This window comes from Kogia breviceps, chromosome 4, assembly GCF_026419965.1.
Source record: "Kogia breviceps isolate mKogBre1 chromosome 4, mKogBre1 haplotype 1, whole genome shotgun sequence".
In the NCBI taxonomy this organism is placed as follows: Eukaryota; Metazoa; Chordata; class Mammalia; order Artiodactyla; family Physeteridae; genus Kogia; species Kogia breviceps.
The window spans coordinates 149016644-149035413 of NC_081313.1; the positions used below are offsets into that span (position 1 = coordinate 149016644).

Genomic DNA, 18770 nt, shown 5'->3' on the forward strand with positions numbered 1-18770 from the left:
TCTTCTCTTCTTTAATTAAATATAAATACTTACTACATGCCAGAACCTGTATCAAATGTGTGACATCTATTAGTTTATTCAATCCTCTGAACAGCCCTGCAGGAGTGGCACTAACAATGTCCTCATATTTTAAAGGAAGTTCGGTACAGAAACTTGTCTAAAGCCCCTTATCTAGCAAGTGGCACAGTCTTCAGCCTGGGACCAGGGTCTGCTTTTCTATTGTTGAGACTTTTGCCCTTTTCCTTTCTTTTCTAAATTCACATCTTCGATGTTCTGCTCATAACTGTCTCTTCTTGTTCTCAAAGAATCTCTCTGTTTTAATTATCCACCTAACCTTTAGGTAGACAACTTCAAAACCCTTTAGACCCTGCCCTCCACCAAAGCTCCAGGCCAAGCCCTGGGCCTTAGAATAAGGGCCCACAAACCACACAGGAGCTGCAAGGACCTGAGTCATCTGTCCCTGCCTCTCACTGGGACCTTATCTACTGCCACTCATCCTCCCCTTGCACACATACCAGGCTGCCTGGCTGCCTCATGTCCTGGGGCGCATCCTGCTCCCTCCAGCAGCAGTTCATCTTGTGTACCCTGTGCCCTCTGACTGTTCTGCTTGACAGAGTCCCCTTCCTATGCTCAGCCTGTAGTCACCCTTCAGTTATTAACTTAGAGACTCCCAAGGGCCAAACTCCAACCCCACAGGCTAGTTCAAAGCCCTGCTGTATTCTTGCAGCACTGGTGAGTGTCCTTTCTCCCAGGTGTTAGTTTCTAGTTGTATGAGTTCTCCTGATGCATCTAAAGGTTCCCGTGAGAGCTGGGTCATTTGTCTTTTGCTGACCCTTGTGTCCGAGACTTGCAGTTTGTGCTGAGGAACACATATTGAAGGATTGAAGGATTTGTTACAGGCATGCCCATCATTGCTTCAAACTCAACAAAATGAAAATTACATTTGGTTCAGATGACAGACACTTTCCACATTTGTCTACTTTCTGGCTGACCTAATGACCTCACCATATTCATCCCAAGTAGGGATCACATCCTTTCTGTCAAATCATCTCTCTTCTCCTATATCTTTCTCAGCCTTCACCACCTCACAGGTGCCACATATGTTTGAATTATTTCTTCTAACCAATGCCTTAACCTACAGCTTTGCCACCTCCGAGATATGCTTTGCAACAATCACAACATGTGTGCAGTCATTATAGGACTCTCTGAACTGGGCCAGGTATTTATTTAAATGCTTTGCATTGTTGTTGGGCTATAGACCCATCATTATTATACACACATTTTTTTTTTGGATCTCCCTATCAACCCATCTACCTAAATTTTTTATCATGGGCTAATTAACAGGAGGTAGAAAAAATAAAGTTTGGAAAAAAACCCCAAAACTTTAAGAAATCATTATGCTGTATAAGGATAAGAAGGTCATGGGGTAGTTTAGAAAATAATGGAAGGAAGGAGCTAAGCAGTTCTCCAAATTTACTGACAGTGAAAACATGAGAATTCGGGTTCCAATAAGGTATACTTATGAGGGATTCCGTTAGAAATGATCAGTTTCCTAGGAGCCTAGGTTAACTAGAATGTTAATTTTATCCTTGTGGTTGAGGGTGCCTGAGTTACAACTTTTCCCTGGGAGTAGCTCATTTGGACTGTAGCCAGCGGATAAAACCCATCTTGGGTCTGCTTCTCATGAGGCTGTGGGGTTCCTCCCTTCTGTGCCAGACCACCAGGGGAGATAGCGCAGGCAGCTGGGGAAGGCAGCTCTGCTATCAGCAGGGCCAGGCGAGGCCCGGCCGGCTATGGCCTCTGGGGGGCCCGGGGAGCGGCTGTGCGAGGAGGCCAGGTGCCCAGTGTGCCTGGATTTCCTGCAGAAACCGGTCAGCGTGGACTGCGGCCACAGCTTCTGCCTCAGATGCATCTCCGAGTTCTGCGAGAAGTCCGACAGTGCACAGAGCGGCCTCTATGCCTGTCCGCAGTGCCGGGGTCCCTTCAGGCTGGAGAGCTTCCGTCCCAACAGGCAGCTGGCCAGCCTGGTGGACAGCGTGCGGCAGCTGGGGCTCGGCGCGGGGCCCTCGGGGGCGCGCCTGTGTGTGAGGCACGGCGAGGAGCTGAGCCGCTTCTGTGAGGAAGACCAGGAGGCTCTGTGCTGGGTCTGTGACACCACCCCAGAGCACAGGAGCCACCACACAACACCGCTGCAGGAGGCCGCCAGGAGCTACCAGGTGAGAGGTGTTACCACGGCACGTGGAGGGCCACGATTCCTGGGTCTGGAAATGCTGATCTGTAACAGAGGAGCCCACTGAGTCAGAGGTGTGAAGAGTGCCTTGCTAGGGACAGAGCCAAAGGCTACCACCTGATCTGAATGACCTGTGCCCTCTGCACCAACCACCCTCCTGGCTCACATTCACCTTGAGGTCTCCATGCCTTTGCTCCGCGTACACCCCACCTTTTGGGACCCCTGTTCAGGAGCTCAGACATACCATTATTTTAGGTTGCCCTCCTCTCCCATGAATTTCTCCCTGGACATTTAATTGCATGCTGGTCTTAATTTTCCTGATGTTGATAATCTGGGTTCCACAGCTAGAGCTCTGGTGTAGAGGGCTGTGTTGTCCAATGGGCTATTAGTTACAGGTGCACATAGTTATTGGAAACACTTCCTAATAACTATCATTTGTATAATGTCTTGCTTCTGCATAGTATTTATCTCTATGTTAATTAATATTGTCACCAAAACAACCTTCATTTAAAAAAAAATATTTTATATTGGAGTATGATTTATTCACAATGTTGTGTTAGTTGCAGGTGTACAGCAAAGTGATTCAGTTATATATATACATATATCGATTCTTTTTCAGATTATTCTCCAATATAGGTTATTATAGAATACTGAGTAGTGTTCCCTGTGCTATGCAGCAGGTCCTTGTTGATTATCTGTTTTATATGTAGTAGTGTGTATGTGTTAATCTCAAACTCCTAATGTATCCCTCCCCCCCCACTTTTCCACTTTGATAACCATAAATTTGTTTTGAAGTCTGAGCCTATTTCTGTTTTGTAAATACGTTCGTTTGTATCATTTTTTTAGATTCCACATATAAGTGATATCATATGATATTTGTCTTTCTCCGTCTGACTTACTTCACTTAGTATGATCATCTCTAGGCCCATCCATGTTGCTGTAAATGGCATTGTTTCATTCTTTTTTATGGCTAATATCCCATTGTATATGTGTACCGCATCTTCTTTATCCATCCATCTGTCAATGGACATTTACGTTATTTCCATGTCTTAGCTATTGTAAAAGTGCTGCAGTGAACATTGGGGTGCATAAAGCAACCTTCATGTTTGAACATTTGCTAAGAATAGTGTCTGGATGGGGACAGGGCTCTAATCACCTTTAAAGCCTGCCAATGCATGTTACTCTGAAGTAGAAATCCAGTAGCTAAGCACACAGGCCCTTCTCTAGTCAACACAGATTGTGGACTTATGATGGGAACATCCTCAATGAAAAGGTGACTCGTATTGGAGTACCTGGCCCACAAAAGTGGCATCTGTGAAACCCTATGAATAAGATTCTCCCTGATAGTGCTCATCAAAAATGTTTGGACATATTCTGAACACATTTAAATTCTCATTATCTGGAAAGGCTGCTAGCACAAAGGGGGTTAAAGTCATCTTTAATTTACCGACCTTTACCTGAAGTACTATCACAATGAAATAAAGTGCAAATATCAACTTTCTAAAATAATAATAATTATTAATTAAATTAACAAATTATTATTAATAATGTATAATTTACATATTTATATTATGTATTATAATTTATAATAATAAAATAATTAGTAATAATAATAATTATTATTATTTTAACTTTGATTGTTCTAAATCAAGGTTTGTGATTTTTTTCCCTCAACTTCCCTCTGGACCTACCAAGAAATATCTTTCTTAGTGTTTCTTCTTGATTTTGGTGGTCTTCTGCAAAATTCAGTCTCTAGCTACTTTCTAGCTAGACTTTTGAAATATATTCCTGCCTTTTTTTCTTTTAATCCATAAGGTACTATATATTGCATGGATAATGTCATATTTCTAAGGAATTTTTCTCTATTTCAGAAGCTCTTCAACTAAATACCAAATAAATATTTTCTAAACTCCTTAGCCTATCAATCAAGACATTCTAAGGCCCTAAGTTTTCTTACTATAGCTCTTGTCTAAACCAATCATTCGATCCAGGAAAACTAGCCTAATCACTGTTGTCCCTAAACATGCCACAGGTTTTTACCTCCTTGCTTTTGCTTACAATTTCTTTTGTCCATAAGTGTTGAAGTATTCTATTCCTTCCAAGCCCTAAAAAAATTGCTAGTTTCTTCATCTTTTTAAATTCCTACATGGATTCTACTGCTATTTTATGTGCTCTCCCTTAGAATATTATCTTTTAAAAAGAACAACATTGATGTGTAGGACTTGTTCAATGACTTTGGGAAGAATTTCGTTTTTTGTTTGCTAGTTTTTGGTTTTGTTTTTGTTTTTCTGAGACTTATTGAATGACTTTGATAAGAGTTTCAAAATGTGTGTATGTGTCTATCTTTGTGTGTGTTCTCTGTAAATAAAATACATGTGTTTACCTCTAGCAGGGGTCCTAGGGTTGAAAGAGATTTACTTTTCATTAAATTATTTTTCTACCCCTTGTAAGATTTATGACATTCTGTATTTCTTTTTCATTTAGTAAATATTAACTTACAAGTTTTCTTCTGCCAAATATAATAAATACACTTCTGATTATAAAGTAATAAATAACTATAAGCAGTTGAAATATATAGATATAAGGAATAGCATCACTTTTCAACCAAGAATTAGTATATGAGATTTTGTTTATTGAATATATTTTCATTGGTTTCTGCCTAGTTTTTATATATTCATCATAAGCATTTTTATTTTTCAAACTTGGTGCAAAGTTGCATGAAGTATACTTATTTTAATTTTCTTTATACTTGTATTTCTTGTCATTAAATATTCTGCAATGCCTTATTTTATTTATTTATTTATTATTTTTTATTTTTTATTTTTTTTGCGGTACGCGGGCCTCTCACTGTTGTGGCCTCTCCCGTTGCGGCGCACAGGCTCCGGACGCGCAGGCTCAGCGGCCACGGCTCACGGGCTCACTGGCCCAGCCGCTCCGCGGCATGTGGGATCTTCCCGAACTGGGGGACGAACCCGTGTCCCCTGCATCGGCAGGCAGATTCTCAACCACTGCGCCGCCAGGGAAGCCCCAATGCCTTATTTTAATTCCATCCTGTGAAAATAAAATTTTCTTACCCCCATATTTTTAACACTTTGGTTAATTACAGTTTTACTATTTAAAATACATTGAACACACTTTTAGATACGCCTGTGATTCCATCTGGCATCAACATTTAAAAACATATTTATGTTTAACTGTTATTAATGAGGTTGAACATTTTTATATGTTTTCTAGGGCCTGTTTTAGCTGATCTTCGTATTTCCCCCCATACCCAGTCAATATTAAGTACTGAATGAGGGTATCTGTAACGGCTGCAGCGTATCTTCTCAAACAGGTAAAGCTCCAGATGGCCCAGGAACATGTGAGGAAAGAGATGGAGGAAGCCTTGACTCAGGAGGCCAGTGTGGGAAAGAAAACTGTTATTTGGAAGGTGAGAGAATATTGGGGTTCAGGAGGCTAGCCTATTTGAAGGATCCAAATTTGGGTCACTAAATCATTCTGCCACCAGCACTCCAGCACTTTTGTTCCATCTACATGGGTACTCAAGAAAAAAATCTCAGTTTCACCCTGGATCACCTCATCCCCTCAAATTATATTGTACAGTTGTGTTCTTTTTATCTCTGTTAATATTACCCCAATCCAAGTTGTAAATAAACTTTACTGATCTTGATCTTACTCACTCACTTGATTTTGCTCATCTTAACTCACTGCATCACCTAGAACAGAGTTTTGTACTGTCAGTACTAGTTTAAAAAATATATATTTGTTAAATGAATGAAATAATAAATATTTCACATCACTTATATATATGAAATACAGGTGAATTGTCATCATCTTACATATAGAAAGACAGTCTGAATTTTCAGTCTTTTTCATTCATCCATAAATATTTTTTCTCTTTTTTATACCTCATCAGCTCTCTTATTGATTTATTTATTTATGGCTGCATTGGGTCTTCGTTGCTGTGCACAGGCTTACTCTAGTTGTGGCGAGTGGGGGCTACTCTTTGTTGCAGTGTGCGGGCTTCTTATTGAGGTGGCTTCTCTTGTTGTGGAGCATGGGCTCTAGGCATGCAGGCCTCCGTAGTTGTGGCACACGGGCTCAGTAGTTGTGACTCGTGGACTCTAGAGCACAGGCTCAGTAGTTGCGGTGCATGGGCTTAGTTGCTCCACGGCATGTGAGATCTTCCCGGACCAGGGCTCAAACCCATGTCTCCTGCATTGGCAGGTGGATTCTTAACCACTACACCACCAGGGAAGCCCCTCATGAGCTCTTTTTTTCTCTTACCTATTTATACATACACACATATGCACACACAAACATACACAGAGTGATTCTGAACCTGGCGCAGTGTTGCCTTCCAAGAGATATTTTGTAATATCTGTAGATGTTTTTGGTTGTCACAACTGGGAGAGGGTGGGTGCTCTACTAGCATCTCATGTGTAGAGGCCAGAAATGCTGCTAGACACCCTATAATGCACAGGACAGTCACCTCTCACCCCAAAAAATCACAGCAAAGAATCACCTGATCTAATGTCAATAGGGTCAATATTGAGAAGCTGTATATAGAAATTACATAGGTGTTTTTATTTATATAATATGTATTATAATATATATAGAATCTATTTTATAGAATATTTATCTTCTCTGTCCTTCTCCAAGGAACCCTTTTATTTTTATAATTCTTTTTTCTTCTTTTCTCAAAAATTTTGTCTTGTGCTCTGTTTTCTGACAATATTTTCATAAAGATTATTTTTGCTATACTTTACTTCTGTGATAAGTCTTATCTTTTCCCATAGTTATGTATATTATATGTAAAGTTCATTGATAGTGATGTTTATTGATACTTTTTATTCTTTTTATGCTAACAATCCAAGTCAATTGTTTTTAATCCTGACCTGACAAAATCAGAAATTCCATATCTGAGATATGGGTTCCTTCATTTTTTGAACCCTCCACTGATTGTTCTAAAGTAGAGATGATTCTAAGATCCTTGTCCTAGGCCAAATAAACTAGCATGATTTTTACCTTTGTGAATGTATCTATATGAGCCAAAAGCAAAGCATGGGCTTAATAAAATAAACTCTAAATTCTGTGAATTTAGAGTTAGCCTTTCTGTATCTGTAGATATAATTGTAGTACTCAAAAGGATGATATGAGAGAACAGTGAATTGCAACTAAAACCCTTCTGGACCATGTCATCTCTCATGATCCAAATATAATTCCACTTTTTTTCAATGACTGAGTTATTAGCACCACTCCTCAATAGCACAACCTCCAACGTGGAGAATGGGGGAGAAATTCAATGAGTTGTACCTTTCAGATCAGAATATGGAATTCACAGTTGGTTGACTTTAAAGAGATCAGAATTATATGAATCTAGTTGTTTAGAAGGTGGCAGAAGGAGGTAGAAATAGGAAATTGGAGGAAAGAGTTGAGTCTTATGAAATTTGAGGAAAACCGTTATTAGAATTCTTTTAAAGGCACTAGCTTGTGTTCTTAAATTGAACCAAAATGGTATAATGTTTAATAATGGACCAGAGAATTCAAAATGTGAAGAGACTATGGGACGGCAATTTGCCTCTTATTCTTAGTTTAAAGCTACTTTTCCACATACCAGTCTCCAGAGAATAAAATTTAGATATATTAATGCTGTATCAAAATGTGTTCCTTAGGTCTATTAAACAATTATAGAGGTGAGATTTGGGTAGAAATCAAGATGAATTCCCTGAACCTTTGCAATAAGTGGCCTGAGAATAGCTTATTTCTTTCTTGGCTCTGCAGAGAATGTTAGCCTTATAGTTTCATGATTACCACATTATTGAGGAATATTTTCTAATCTCTAAACGTTTTCTTATTCACATTTACAAATCCAGGTCTCTCTAATCTCTCTTCATAATTCAGTCATTTCCACACAGTTCTCATTCCAGTGACTAATAGTAAACTTTAACTTCTATTGAGCAACTACTCTATGTCAGTCACTGTGCCCAACAGTTTGATATTTAATTCTAATTCCCAGACACTTCTTTTCTCCCATTTTATATATGGTTACTGAAACTTGAATATGAAAGTGCCTTGTCCTCAAGTCCATGGAAATGGGATCCCAAATCCAACAGTATTTCTCAAACTCTAAGTTTGAAAACTCTAGCAGGCCACTTCTCATGAGTAGTCTCTGGCTTCTGCATGTTGTTAAAATGCAGTGGGTCCGTTCATAGAGTTATGAAGATGAGATCACTCCAGACATTGCCTTCTCCAGCTTCGTCATCCCATCCGTGAAGGTGGAAGCCAAATGCTCTGCCCCAACTGCTGATCATTTGATGCACTGTGTCACTCTAGGAGAAAGTGGAAACGCAGAGGCAACGCGTCAGGTTGGAGTTTGAAAAGTATCGTGGCTTACTAGCCCTGGAGGAGCAAGTGCAGCTTAGAAGACTGGAGGAGGAGGAGCGAGCCACCCTGCAGAGACTGCGGGAGAGCAAGAACCGTCTGGTTCAGCAGAGCAGGGCCTTGAAGGGTCTGGCAGAGGAGCTGGAGGAGAGGTGCCAGCGCCCAGCCCTGGGTCTGCTGGAGGTGGGACTGGGTGCCTGGGAGGGGAGGGATGGGCTGACCTGAGAACAAGGGGACAGATAGCAGCTTTCAGAGACAAACAGCTTAAGCATTTATGATCTTTAGGAAAAGGGCACCCTAGAATTTACTTGGAAAGCATCTTGATTCTTAATCCTAGCATCCGAATCTGAAGGAACCCTAGAGAATAATATAAAATAGTTCATACTAAAGACAAAACTTAAATATTTTTAAAACTAAAATCAATTTAATTATTTACATATGATTAAACAGAAAAAGGACAATCTATAACCTCAAAATCGGTCAATGATGATATTGCTGTATTTCAGTGATGACCAATCCAAAGAAGTCTTGTTAACCCATTTAAATGTCAATAGCCAAAAGTATGAGTAATATTTTAAATTGTCCACCTTGAAATTTACATGTTAACTTTTAAGACAAATGCTAATTTTCTAGCCCATATTTCATGACTATTCCAGGTGTGGTAGGGAGAGATTACCTGGGCTCCATGCAGCTTGCTCACGATATATTTGAGATTATAGAGCAAAGAGACAAATAACAGGGAAAAGGAAATATTTCCTTTTAATCCTCCTTGAAGGCATTAAATCCCAAGTGAATTGAGAAAGTCATCGTTGTTGCTGGATGCAGGCTATCATGATAGAACTCATTGCAATAGAAATTTTCTGTGCACGCTTCATTGTATCTCATCCCCAGTGCCTCATTTAGGGATTTCTGAACTAAGTAATTCCTATCCTCATACAAGTACTGTGATAAATAGCACTGGTTACAGAGTGGGGGGGTCATTAAATGAATGCATTTACAAAACATTTTTATTTAATTTGTCCCATTTTGTCTTCAATATATCTATATATCAGTAAAACTTGTGGGCTTCCCTGGTGGCGCAAGTGGTTGAGAGTCCACCTGCCAATGCAGAGGACACGAGTTCGTGCCCCGGTCCGGGAGGATCCCGCGGAGTGGCTGGGCCCGTGAGCCACACTACTGAGCCTGCGCAAAAAACAAAAAGAAACCTTGTGTTATTGTTATTATTATTTTTATTAGTATTGCTATGCCCACTTCCTAGTGAGCAAACTGTCAGAAAGGAATAAATTTTCTAAATTTCAGACAGTAAATAAACACAAGAACTCTGGCATTTTCGATAATATTCATTGTCTCATCTTACCATTTCTCAAAACACAATGTATATAAAGTTATCATTTATTAGCACTGAAGAAATGTTAAAATGTCTTATAATATAAATCTTAAGGAGAATATATTCTCAAATAATTTAGTTTCATTTTTATATCCTCTTTTCCCTTTCTATCTCAGTACCAGTAAGCTATATTTCACCTGCAACGGCCAAAAACAAGGCCTGTCATTCCGATGAAAAGTAAAGCTAATCATTTCCCTGTTTTTATGCCCTGTCAAAATTAGCTTTTATTAAGAGAGAGTCATGTCTCTTATAGTTTTACCTTAATAGTTAATGATTTCCAATAATCCCTAAAGAGATGTTCATGGTGTGTCCCCAGTCTGTCAAAAGCAGTTCAGAGGTCTAAATCACACCTACTTGTGTTTCTCTTTCACTTTCAGGGTGCGGGAGGAGTCTTGAGCCGGTATGTTTACTTTCTGAATCAAAGAATGGGTTGGGAGAGACTGGGGAGGTTGGTGGATAACCCTACTGAGAACTGTGGGTTCTGCGTTCTTCTCAGAAGTAAGAGTGTCACACGGCTGGATCCGGAGACCATCCCCATGGAGCTGAAGACAATGTGTCGCATCCCTGGGATGAGGGAAATGTTGAGAAAGTTCCAAGGTAGGCTGCATTTTAGAGCTTGAGGAACTATGACACCTGGAATTTGGCTCTTGTTGCAATTTGTTACTGTACCAGTTAGACTATAGTAATAAACAGAACCCAAAGTTTAGTGGCTAAAATCACAAAGGTTTTATTTCAAGATCATGTTTTAGGTTGATTACTAGATTGTGGAGGCTTTAATGTCATATAATCTCACTCTGGGAACCCGTGCAGACAGAGCCCCACCTCTTTCTTGTTGCTGGTAGCCATGGAAAAGGGCAAGATTATGATGAATCATGCAGTCCTCTGAAGTGGCACACATCGCTTTCCTGAAGATTTTATTGATAGAAGTGAGTCACACGTTTATGCCAAACTATAAGGGAGGAAGGGAGAGAGCACCGTGTTCAGAATAAAAAAAAAAAAAAAGAATGTTGGAATACTTGTGAATAGTCTGAAAGAATATCAGAGTCACTGACACCCCTATAAGCTACATTTGGTTAGAATGGGGCTTGAAAATGATATTAGCTGTGATATAAGTAACATTAGTTCTAATCAATCTCCATTTCCTTGTTTATAAAAAATTGTATTGTTTGGAGGACAGAATGAAACATATTTGAAAACAAAAAAATCATCAATATATGAAAGCATTGCAGTGTATCAAATAATATAAGGTTTGGATTATTTTATTATCTGGCAATTTGATGAATTTCTTAAATTAGATAGTTAATAAAGCAAAAAATATTCAGTCAATTATATTTAAGTACTCTCTGTGTAGGCTCTGTGGTGTTATAATTAGTTTGTTTGGTCCTATTATGTTGTTTTTTAAAACAGTAACGGTTCAATACTTTTAATTTCTTTTTTATATTCAATTTATACCAAGTAATGAAAGCAGACAGTGGTTAAATAGTGGCTTTATTACTTACAGGGAAACCACTTTGTCCCATGATGAGAAAACCTATCTTATCAGTACTGTTCAATGATTTAATCAATGTTCTGATGGGCAAAGTAATATGTACTAACTGCATGAAATGTTGCAAGTTACTACACTCTCATAATCAGTGTCTCCATATTCCCACTTATTTTTACTGAATTAACTAATCAATTCCACAAATATTGTATATTTTATGACAGCTACTCTTCTAGACATTAGAATATAAAATTGAACAGTAATATCAACTTACAAATCTACAGCTTCATGTTGCATATATTTGCTTAAATTATGCAAAATACACAGAATGTTAGAAGATGATACAGAATATTGAAAAAAAGAATAAATTAAGAGTGGCCAGAAGTTCTGGGGTTAGGGCATCTAATTTGGAATTTGATCATCAAGGAAGACGTCACTGAGTACGGGATAACTCAGCAAATATCTGATCTGGAGGAAAGCATTCCAGGAATCAGAAATGAGTGCCAAGGCCTGAGATGGAAGTATGGAAGATGCATTCCAGGAGCTATGAGGAGTTCTGTGCGGCTGTGGTGGAGTGAGTGAGAGGAGAGCTGGGGAGGCCAAGAAAAGTCCAAGTAGCACAGGACCCAACAGGCAGGCCACTGTGAGCAATACTTTACCTCCAAGTGAAAAAGAACATCAGTTAAAAGTTGTAAATGGAGGAATAGGATGATTGGATTAATGTTTTGTGGTGATCACTCTGTGTGCTTTATTGAGAATAAATTACAGAGGGGAAAGTCTTGATGTGGGAAAGCCAGTTAGGATCCTTTGTAATAATTCAATCAGAGACGATTGTCCATTGGACAAGGGTAGTAGTATTGGAGGTGCAGAGAAATGGACAGAATCTTGGTATTTTTAAGGCAAAGTTGGCAAGATCTGCTGTTGGATGAGATATGAGGTGTCAGAGAAGGAAAAAAGTCGTGAATGATTCCAAGGTTTAAATCTCCAGAATTGGGTAATGAAATTGCTGTTTACATTGACAGCTAAAACTGCAGGCGAGGCAGAAAAAGGGAAATGGGTTTTAGACACATCAATGCTGTGATGAATGTTAAATATCCAAATGTTGATGTTAGGTACACAGATGAGTTTACAAATATGGAGTTCCAGGAGAAAAGTCTAGGCTAGATATATATATTTGGAACTAGTAAGCATATGAATGGAATTTAATTAATGCAATGTGCCTGCCAGCCCCAGAACACATCAGAAGTGATCTGAGAAAGAGGCAAGAGGTCCCAGTCCTGAGACCATTGGCTTCTTGAATAGCAGTGATGGAGGAGAAGAGGAGAAAACAGCAAAGGAGACCAAGAAGGGGGAGGCCAGTGGAGAGGGAGGGAAAGCATGATGACTGGTGTCTTTGGGAAAGAGAAGTGAAGTTTCCCAGGACAAAAGGATTCTCAACAGTGTTGAGTGCTACAGGAAAGTCATTTAAGGTGAACTTTAAAGACTGATCATTTATCAATGCTTGGGGCACTGAGAAGAAGGAATAGTTTGCTTAAGATATTATTCTATCTTGGTGAGCAACTGAGTTTAAGAAAGAAGAGGTAGGGAGAGGAACTGGAGATAGATGTATTAACAACTATTTCACAGATTTATTTTCTTATAAATAGAGCAAATAAGTGTGCTGGAGTGGGAATGATGCATGATGACATAACATCTGTTAAATAGGCCTAACAATTCCACGGAGACCCACTTTTCAATTCCCATTATTTATGACAGGAAAATCATATAATTTGGGAAAATCACATAATTTCTTGGACTCTGAGTCTCCTCATCTACAATATGAGGATGATAGTGGCACCCCTGAGGGTGGTTCCATGGGATAGTATAGATGATGTACTACTTATGTGACCCATTCAGGTTTGAGTATCAATAAAAGATAGCTAGAAGTGGTTTAGAGACAAATAAGAATAACAGTCAGCATATGAGTATTTGTTATTAGTATATTAAAACTTAAAATATGATTAATGAAATTTACTATTTTTGAATATTTACCAAAAAAAAAGACACTGAATATTTTACATCCTCCCTTCTTCACTGAGGTCATTTCATTTGTAGATGTATTTATTAATTATATGTACAAATAAAATTTCATATCAATTTCACTGGGACTTCACAGTATCAGTAGTAGTTTTCTATTGCTGTATAGCAAATTACCACAAATTTAGCTACCCCAAACCACATCCCTTTATTGGCTCACAGTACTTCAGATCAAATAACCACATGGGATCAGCTGGCATCTCTGCTTGAGGTTTCATAAGATCAAAACTCAAGGTGTTGTCCGGGCTGGGCTTCTCTAAAAGGTCCAGGGAAGAGTCCACTTGCAAGCTTATTCAGTTTTTGACGTAAAGAAGTTCCTTGCAGTTGTGGGACTGAGATGTCTATCTCCTTGCTGGTTATCAGTTGGAGGTCACTCACCCTTCTCCTCAGCTGTGGCCCACTCCATCTTCAAAGGCAGCAATGACACATCAAATCCAAATCTCTCTGATTTTCACTTCTGGTGGCAGCCTTATAGCCAAAGACACCTCTCTGATTTTAAAAGGTGATTTTATTAGACCCACTCAGATAATCTCCCTCTTGTCACATAATATAACAGAATCATGAGAGTACCACCAGGGTCTGAAGGTCATGAGGCTCATCTTAGAATTCTTCCTACCATAGTAACATAGCTTTGAAAGTGGTGGGTTTTATACCAATGAATTTTTCCTATAGGCTTTGAGGAGAAAAAAATCCCAAGGGAGTTGTAAATTTTATTTTAAATGCAGATCTTCCAAAGAGCACCAAAGATCTTCCAAAGTGCTCTGGATAGAGATAAAAGGAATCTAAATCGTTATGCACATGGTTTGTCTTATAATCAATGGTTATGTTTGAATTGGGGCAGTAATGAGTCCTGGATTATGCAGACATAGCAGTGGAATACACTCAAAAGCAATAAAGCATATACTCATTGACCTGCAAGGTGAAATACATATTTTGTTATCTCCAGAAGTTATTAGAGGGAGAATGAGGAATGGCGTGACAGTTCTCAATATCATGGCTTCCTAAGTTTTCACCAGTCTTTTCTGTTCTTTTACATGTTCCACAAAATTCTTTCTGCAGTTGACATAAAACTGGATCCCACCACAGCACATCCTAGCCTCCTCTTGACTGCTGACCTGCGCAGTGTGCAGGATGGAGAACTATGGAGGAATGTCCCCAACAACCCTGAGCGATTTGACACATGGCCTTGTATCCTGGGTTTGCAGAACTTCTCATCAGGGAGGCATTACTGGGAAGTCATGGTGGGAGAAAGAGCAGAATGGGGGTTAGGTGTCTGTCAAGACTCAGTGTCAAGAAAGGGGGAAACCACGCCATCTCCTGAGAACGGGGTCTGGGCCATGTGGCTACTGAAAGGGAGTGAGTACATGGTCCTTGCCTCTCCATCAGTTCCTCTCCTCCACCTGGAACGGCCTCGCTGCATTGGGATTTTCTTGGACTATGAAGCAGGTGAAATCTCCTTTTACAACATCACAAATGGGTCTTATATTTACACGTTCAATCACCTTTTCTCTGGTTTTCTTCGACCTTATTTTTTCATTTGTGACACAACTCCTCTTATCTTACCACCTATGACAGAAGTGGAGTTAAGTTAGAAAATTGAGCATCCAGAGGTCATTTTCACTCTGCTTCTAACATTAGAGACAATCCTTCCTAAAATTCTGTTGCTAAGATACACCCCAAGCCTAGCAAAGTTTCCTGGAGTAGAATGGAGGGTATACATATGTGAAGGCTCAACAGATGTCCCCATTTAGGTCAGCACTTCATTCCTTGTCACAATGGACATTTTCCCATAGGGGCAAAAGAGAAAATATAAAACATTTGTGTTTGGACAAAGATTGTATAGAATAGTAATTTTAGAAATGGAGCAGTTTTACCACTCTTTTCCCAAATGGCTCCACATACTTTCTTGATGTGTTTTCTTCAAATGAATGGACCTCGTATTAAGCAAAGATATCTATGCATTTATTTTAATGTCTCATTCCTTTTAATATCTCTTCATTCCAATCTTCCAGATATTAAGAATTCGAAATGGCAATTCTTAAATTGGTTCAGAATAGTCCAATATTGTTCTAGCATCAGCTCCGTAATTCTTTTTCATCCTCCTTATTTTCCTTCTCTTATTCTCTCCTCTTTCTCTGTCTCTCTACCTCTGCATCTTTCTGTCTCTGTCTCTCTCACTTTTGCTCTTTATTGCTTCTTACTTCTTTTCTTGCTTTATACCTCTTATTGTTTAACCTTCCATTTCCTTCTAGAGTAATATATTTAGAACCATTCTTTTATATATTCATGATTCCTGTGACTATTCAATTACTCTTTAAATCCTCTTCACTCAGGGGTCAATTTTTGAGAATGATGAAATTCATTCCTCTGATTCTAATATCACTGAGCCCCATGCCTTATCCCTTACAACTTTTTCCTTTATCTTTGGATACATTTTTAAAAATTGAAGCATAGTTGATTTACAATATTGTGTTACTTTCAAGTGTACAACATCGATACATTTTTAGAGTAGAAATTTCTCAGAATTCTAATTCAACTAGTTCTTTGACCTAGTCATTTACTAGTTGTAAGACTTCAAACAAGCAACCTCTCTCTCTCAGTATCAGCTACTTATTATGATTCCTGTACATGGAACAAAGATATTGACCTCCCAACGTTTTGGGAAATAAGTAAGGTTGTGATTTATATGATTGGTTTAAATTCAACTTTACTACTTAAATACAATGTAAAAATGACCAGAATGATTAAATGATAATAATAATTGACTTATTTTAAAAGTATATTCTGTACATTTCCAACAAAATTCTTAAAAATTATTGAAAGCTAACTCTGCTACCATCTTTCTCTATATCTGTCTAAAAATAATTGCTAATCAAATGCTAAAATGCTTAAATGCTAAATAATTATTAATTAATAGAAAATTTAGATAACCTTATCCTGATAATAATCCACCAAGACTTTAATCCTCTACTTTAACTCTTTTTTAAAAATTAATTTATTTATTTATTTTTGGCTGTGTTGGGTCTTCGTTTCCGTGCGAGGGCTTTCTCTAGTTGTGGCGAGTGGGGGCCACTCTTCATCGTGGTGCGCAGGCCTCTCACTGTCGCAGCCTCTCTTGTTGCGGAGCACAGGCTCCAGACGCGCAGGTTCAGTGGTTGTGGCTTAAGGGCCTAGTTGCTCCGCGGCATATGGGATCTTCCCATACCAGGGCTCGAACCCGTGTCCCCTGCATTGGCAGGCAAATTCTCAACCACTGCGCCACCAGGGAAGCCCTCTACCTTTACTTTTAAGGAGCTTTTCTCATCTAGAGAGATTTCTTTGACTAAAATCTTTCACATACTTTGCAATAACATTACTAATATAGTTTTCCTTCTATGCTTTTAAAATATATTTCTTTTCAGACTTTTTACATTTGGAGGAACATTATGGAGTATAATAATTTTAGAAATAGCAAAATTTTATCAAACTGTATTTCCAGATGGCTCTACATATTTTATTGAAGAGGACTTGTATTAAACAAAGATTTCTGTATATTCATATTTGATACATGTATGTTTGATCATGAACAAACAATTCCCCTCTTTGTCTCTTTTGGAAACAGAGGTAATAATAATGTACCCTTACATACCTCTTGTTGATATTTTATGTACCATGAATTCTCTAGGCCTTTTCTATTCATGAACTAAGTAGAAACTGGCTCATGTAGTGGGTCTCAGTTCATGCTACCCCATCATCAGGACTTAAATGAGGCATGGCAACTTATTGTAACACCTGAGTGTTCATGTCACTATAAGCCCAGCAATTATGACAGGAGTAATGACAGAGAACATACACTCAGAGCAATAGAGCCCCTTCCCCATAGGGCTCAAGAGGGACAGGGTCACTGATCTAAGATCATGTCACCCCTGGGGGCTCCACCCATTCACCAGGACAAGGAAGCCTCATGGCCTCAGGCCTGCTACCCTCTTCAAGGGGTGAAAAGGGAATCCCAAGAATGCCTCCTCCGTACCAAGAAAGCTGGCATCCTAGTCTCCACTGCCACCCTTTAATCCTATTATCTCAATGTGCATCTTACCATGATGTATGTTAGTTACTAAACCAACTTAAATCTTTCTTCATCCCTTGCATTCCAAGTTTCACAAAGCTTTGTGCATCTCCTATTATAATCCCTACTCCTTCCCTTCCCAATTCCATACACACACACACACACACACACACACACACACACACACACACACACACACTCATACACAATACACAGAATTTTTCCAGTGGATAAAGACTCCATTTTTTCAGTTACTCAGGCCAACAATCTGGCTAACTCCTTTCTTGATTTTACTTTCTCATATCTAGCCCATCAGTAAGCCCTGTTGGCTCTACCTTCAGCATATATCTAGAGTTCGGCCAGAGCTAACCTAACCACTCTGCTACTATAACCATCATCTTAACATCCATTCTCTCCCTCTGGGTTATTACATTAGTTTCCTAATAATAATCCTGGCTTTACCTCGGCCCCTTCTGTCCTTTCTCAATGCGGCAGCCAGGCTGATCCTTTTAGCACCCAAGATTGTAGTACCATTGCAGTTACCTTCCATTCAACTTATAGCTATAGCCAAAATCTTTACAACAAACCCTCAGACCCTAGAAGATCTGAGCACAAGTTCCTACTCTGATTCTGACTCCCTCCCCTTACTTCCCCTTTTATTCTTCTCCATCTATTCTGGCCTCCTGGCTGGGTTTATACCACCAGGCACTTCCTACTGTTGGGTCTTTCTCCCAGCTGTGCCTTCTACCTGCAATTTCCTTTTCCCAGATGCCTCTTTAATTCATTCCCTTTCTTTCTTTAAGCCTGCTCAAATCCAGCTTCTCAGTGAGAACCATACAACCTGACCTACCCCAGAACCCACCCAGAGCTTACCCTCCCACTCCCCTTCACCGGGCCCAATGGAGGCTCTTTTCTTCAATATAGTACTTATCAGCTTCTAATATATTTTATTGTTATCCTATTTATTGGGTTTATTTTTATTTATTTATTTATTTATTTTTGCTTTTGCCTTTTCTGGATAGAATGTGAGCATCCTGAGGGGAGGGATCATTGTCTATTGGTATTGATATATCTGACATATCTCAAACACCTCAAGAACTGGTTTGTACGTGGTTATCAATCAATGCATATTTGTTGAATAAATAAATGATTAACTTTTGGTGGA

At 39.1% G+C, this 18770-nt stretch overlaps 1 protein-coding gene across 1 annotated transcript; it reads left to right on the forward strand.

Annotated features, from left to right (window-relative positions):
* Positions 1 to 1723: 1723 nt before the first annotated feature.
* On the forward strand, positions 1724 to 18770 carry TRIM58 (tripartite motif containing 58). The gene is made up of 6 exons (XM_059061987.2): positions 1724 to 2216; positions 5565 to 5660; positions 8567 to 8797; positions 10379 to 10401; positions 10498 to 10598; positions 14620 to 18770. The coding sequence occupies exons 1-6, from the start codon at positions 1794 to 1796 to the stop codon at positions 15150 to 15152; spliced, it is 1407 nt and encodes a 468-aa protein (XP_058917970.1). The 5' UTR covers positions 1724 to 1793; the 3' UTR covers positions 15153 to 18770.

Excerpts from the sequence above, each read along its gene's own strand:
- TRIM58 (XM_059061987.2), top strand. The coding sequence starts at position 1,794 with ATGGCCTCTGGGGGGCCCGGGGAGCGGCTGTGCGAGGAGGCCAGGTGC. Across the intron at positions 8,798-10,378 it reads CAGCCCTGGGTCTGCTGGAG|GGTGCGGGAGGAGTCTTGAG; the intron begins GTGGGACTGGGT and ends TTTCACTTTCAG. Across the intron at positions 10,402-10,497 it reads GCGGGAGGAGTCTTGAGCCG|AAGTAAGAGTGTCACACGGC; the intron begins GTATGTTTACTT and ends CGTTCTTCTCAG.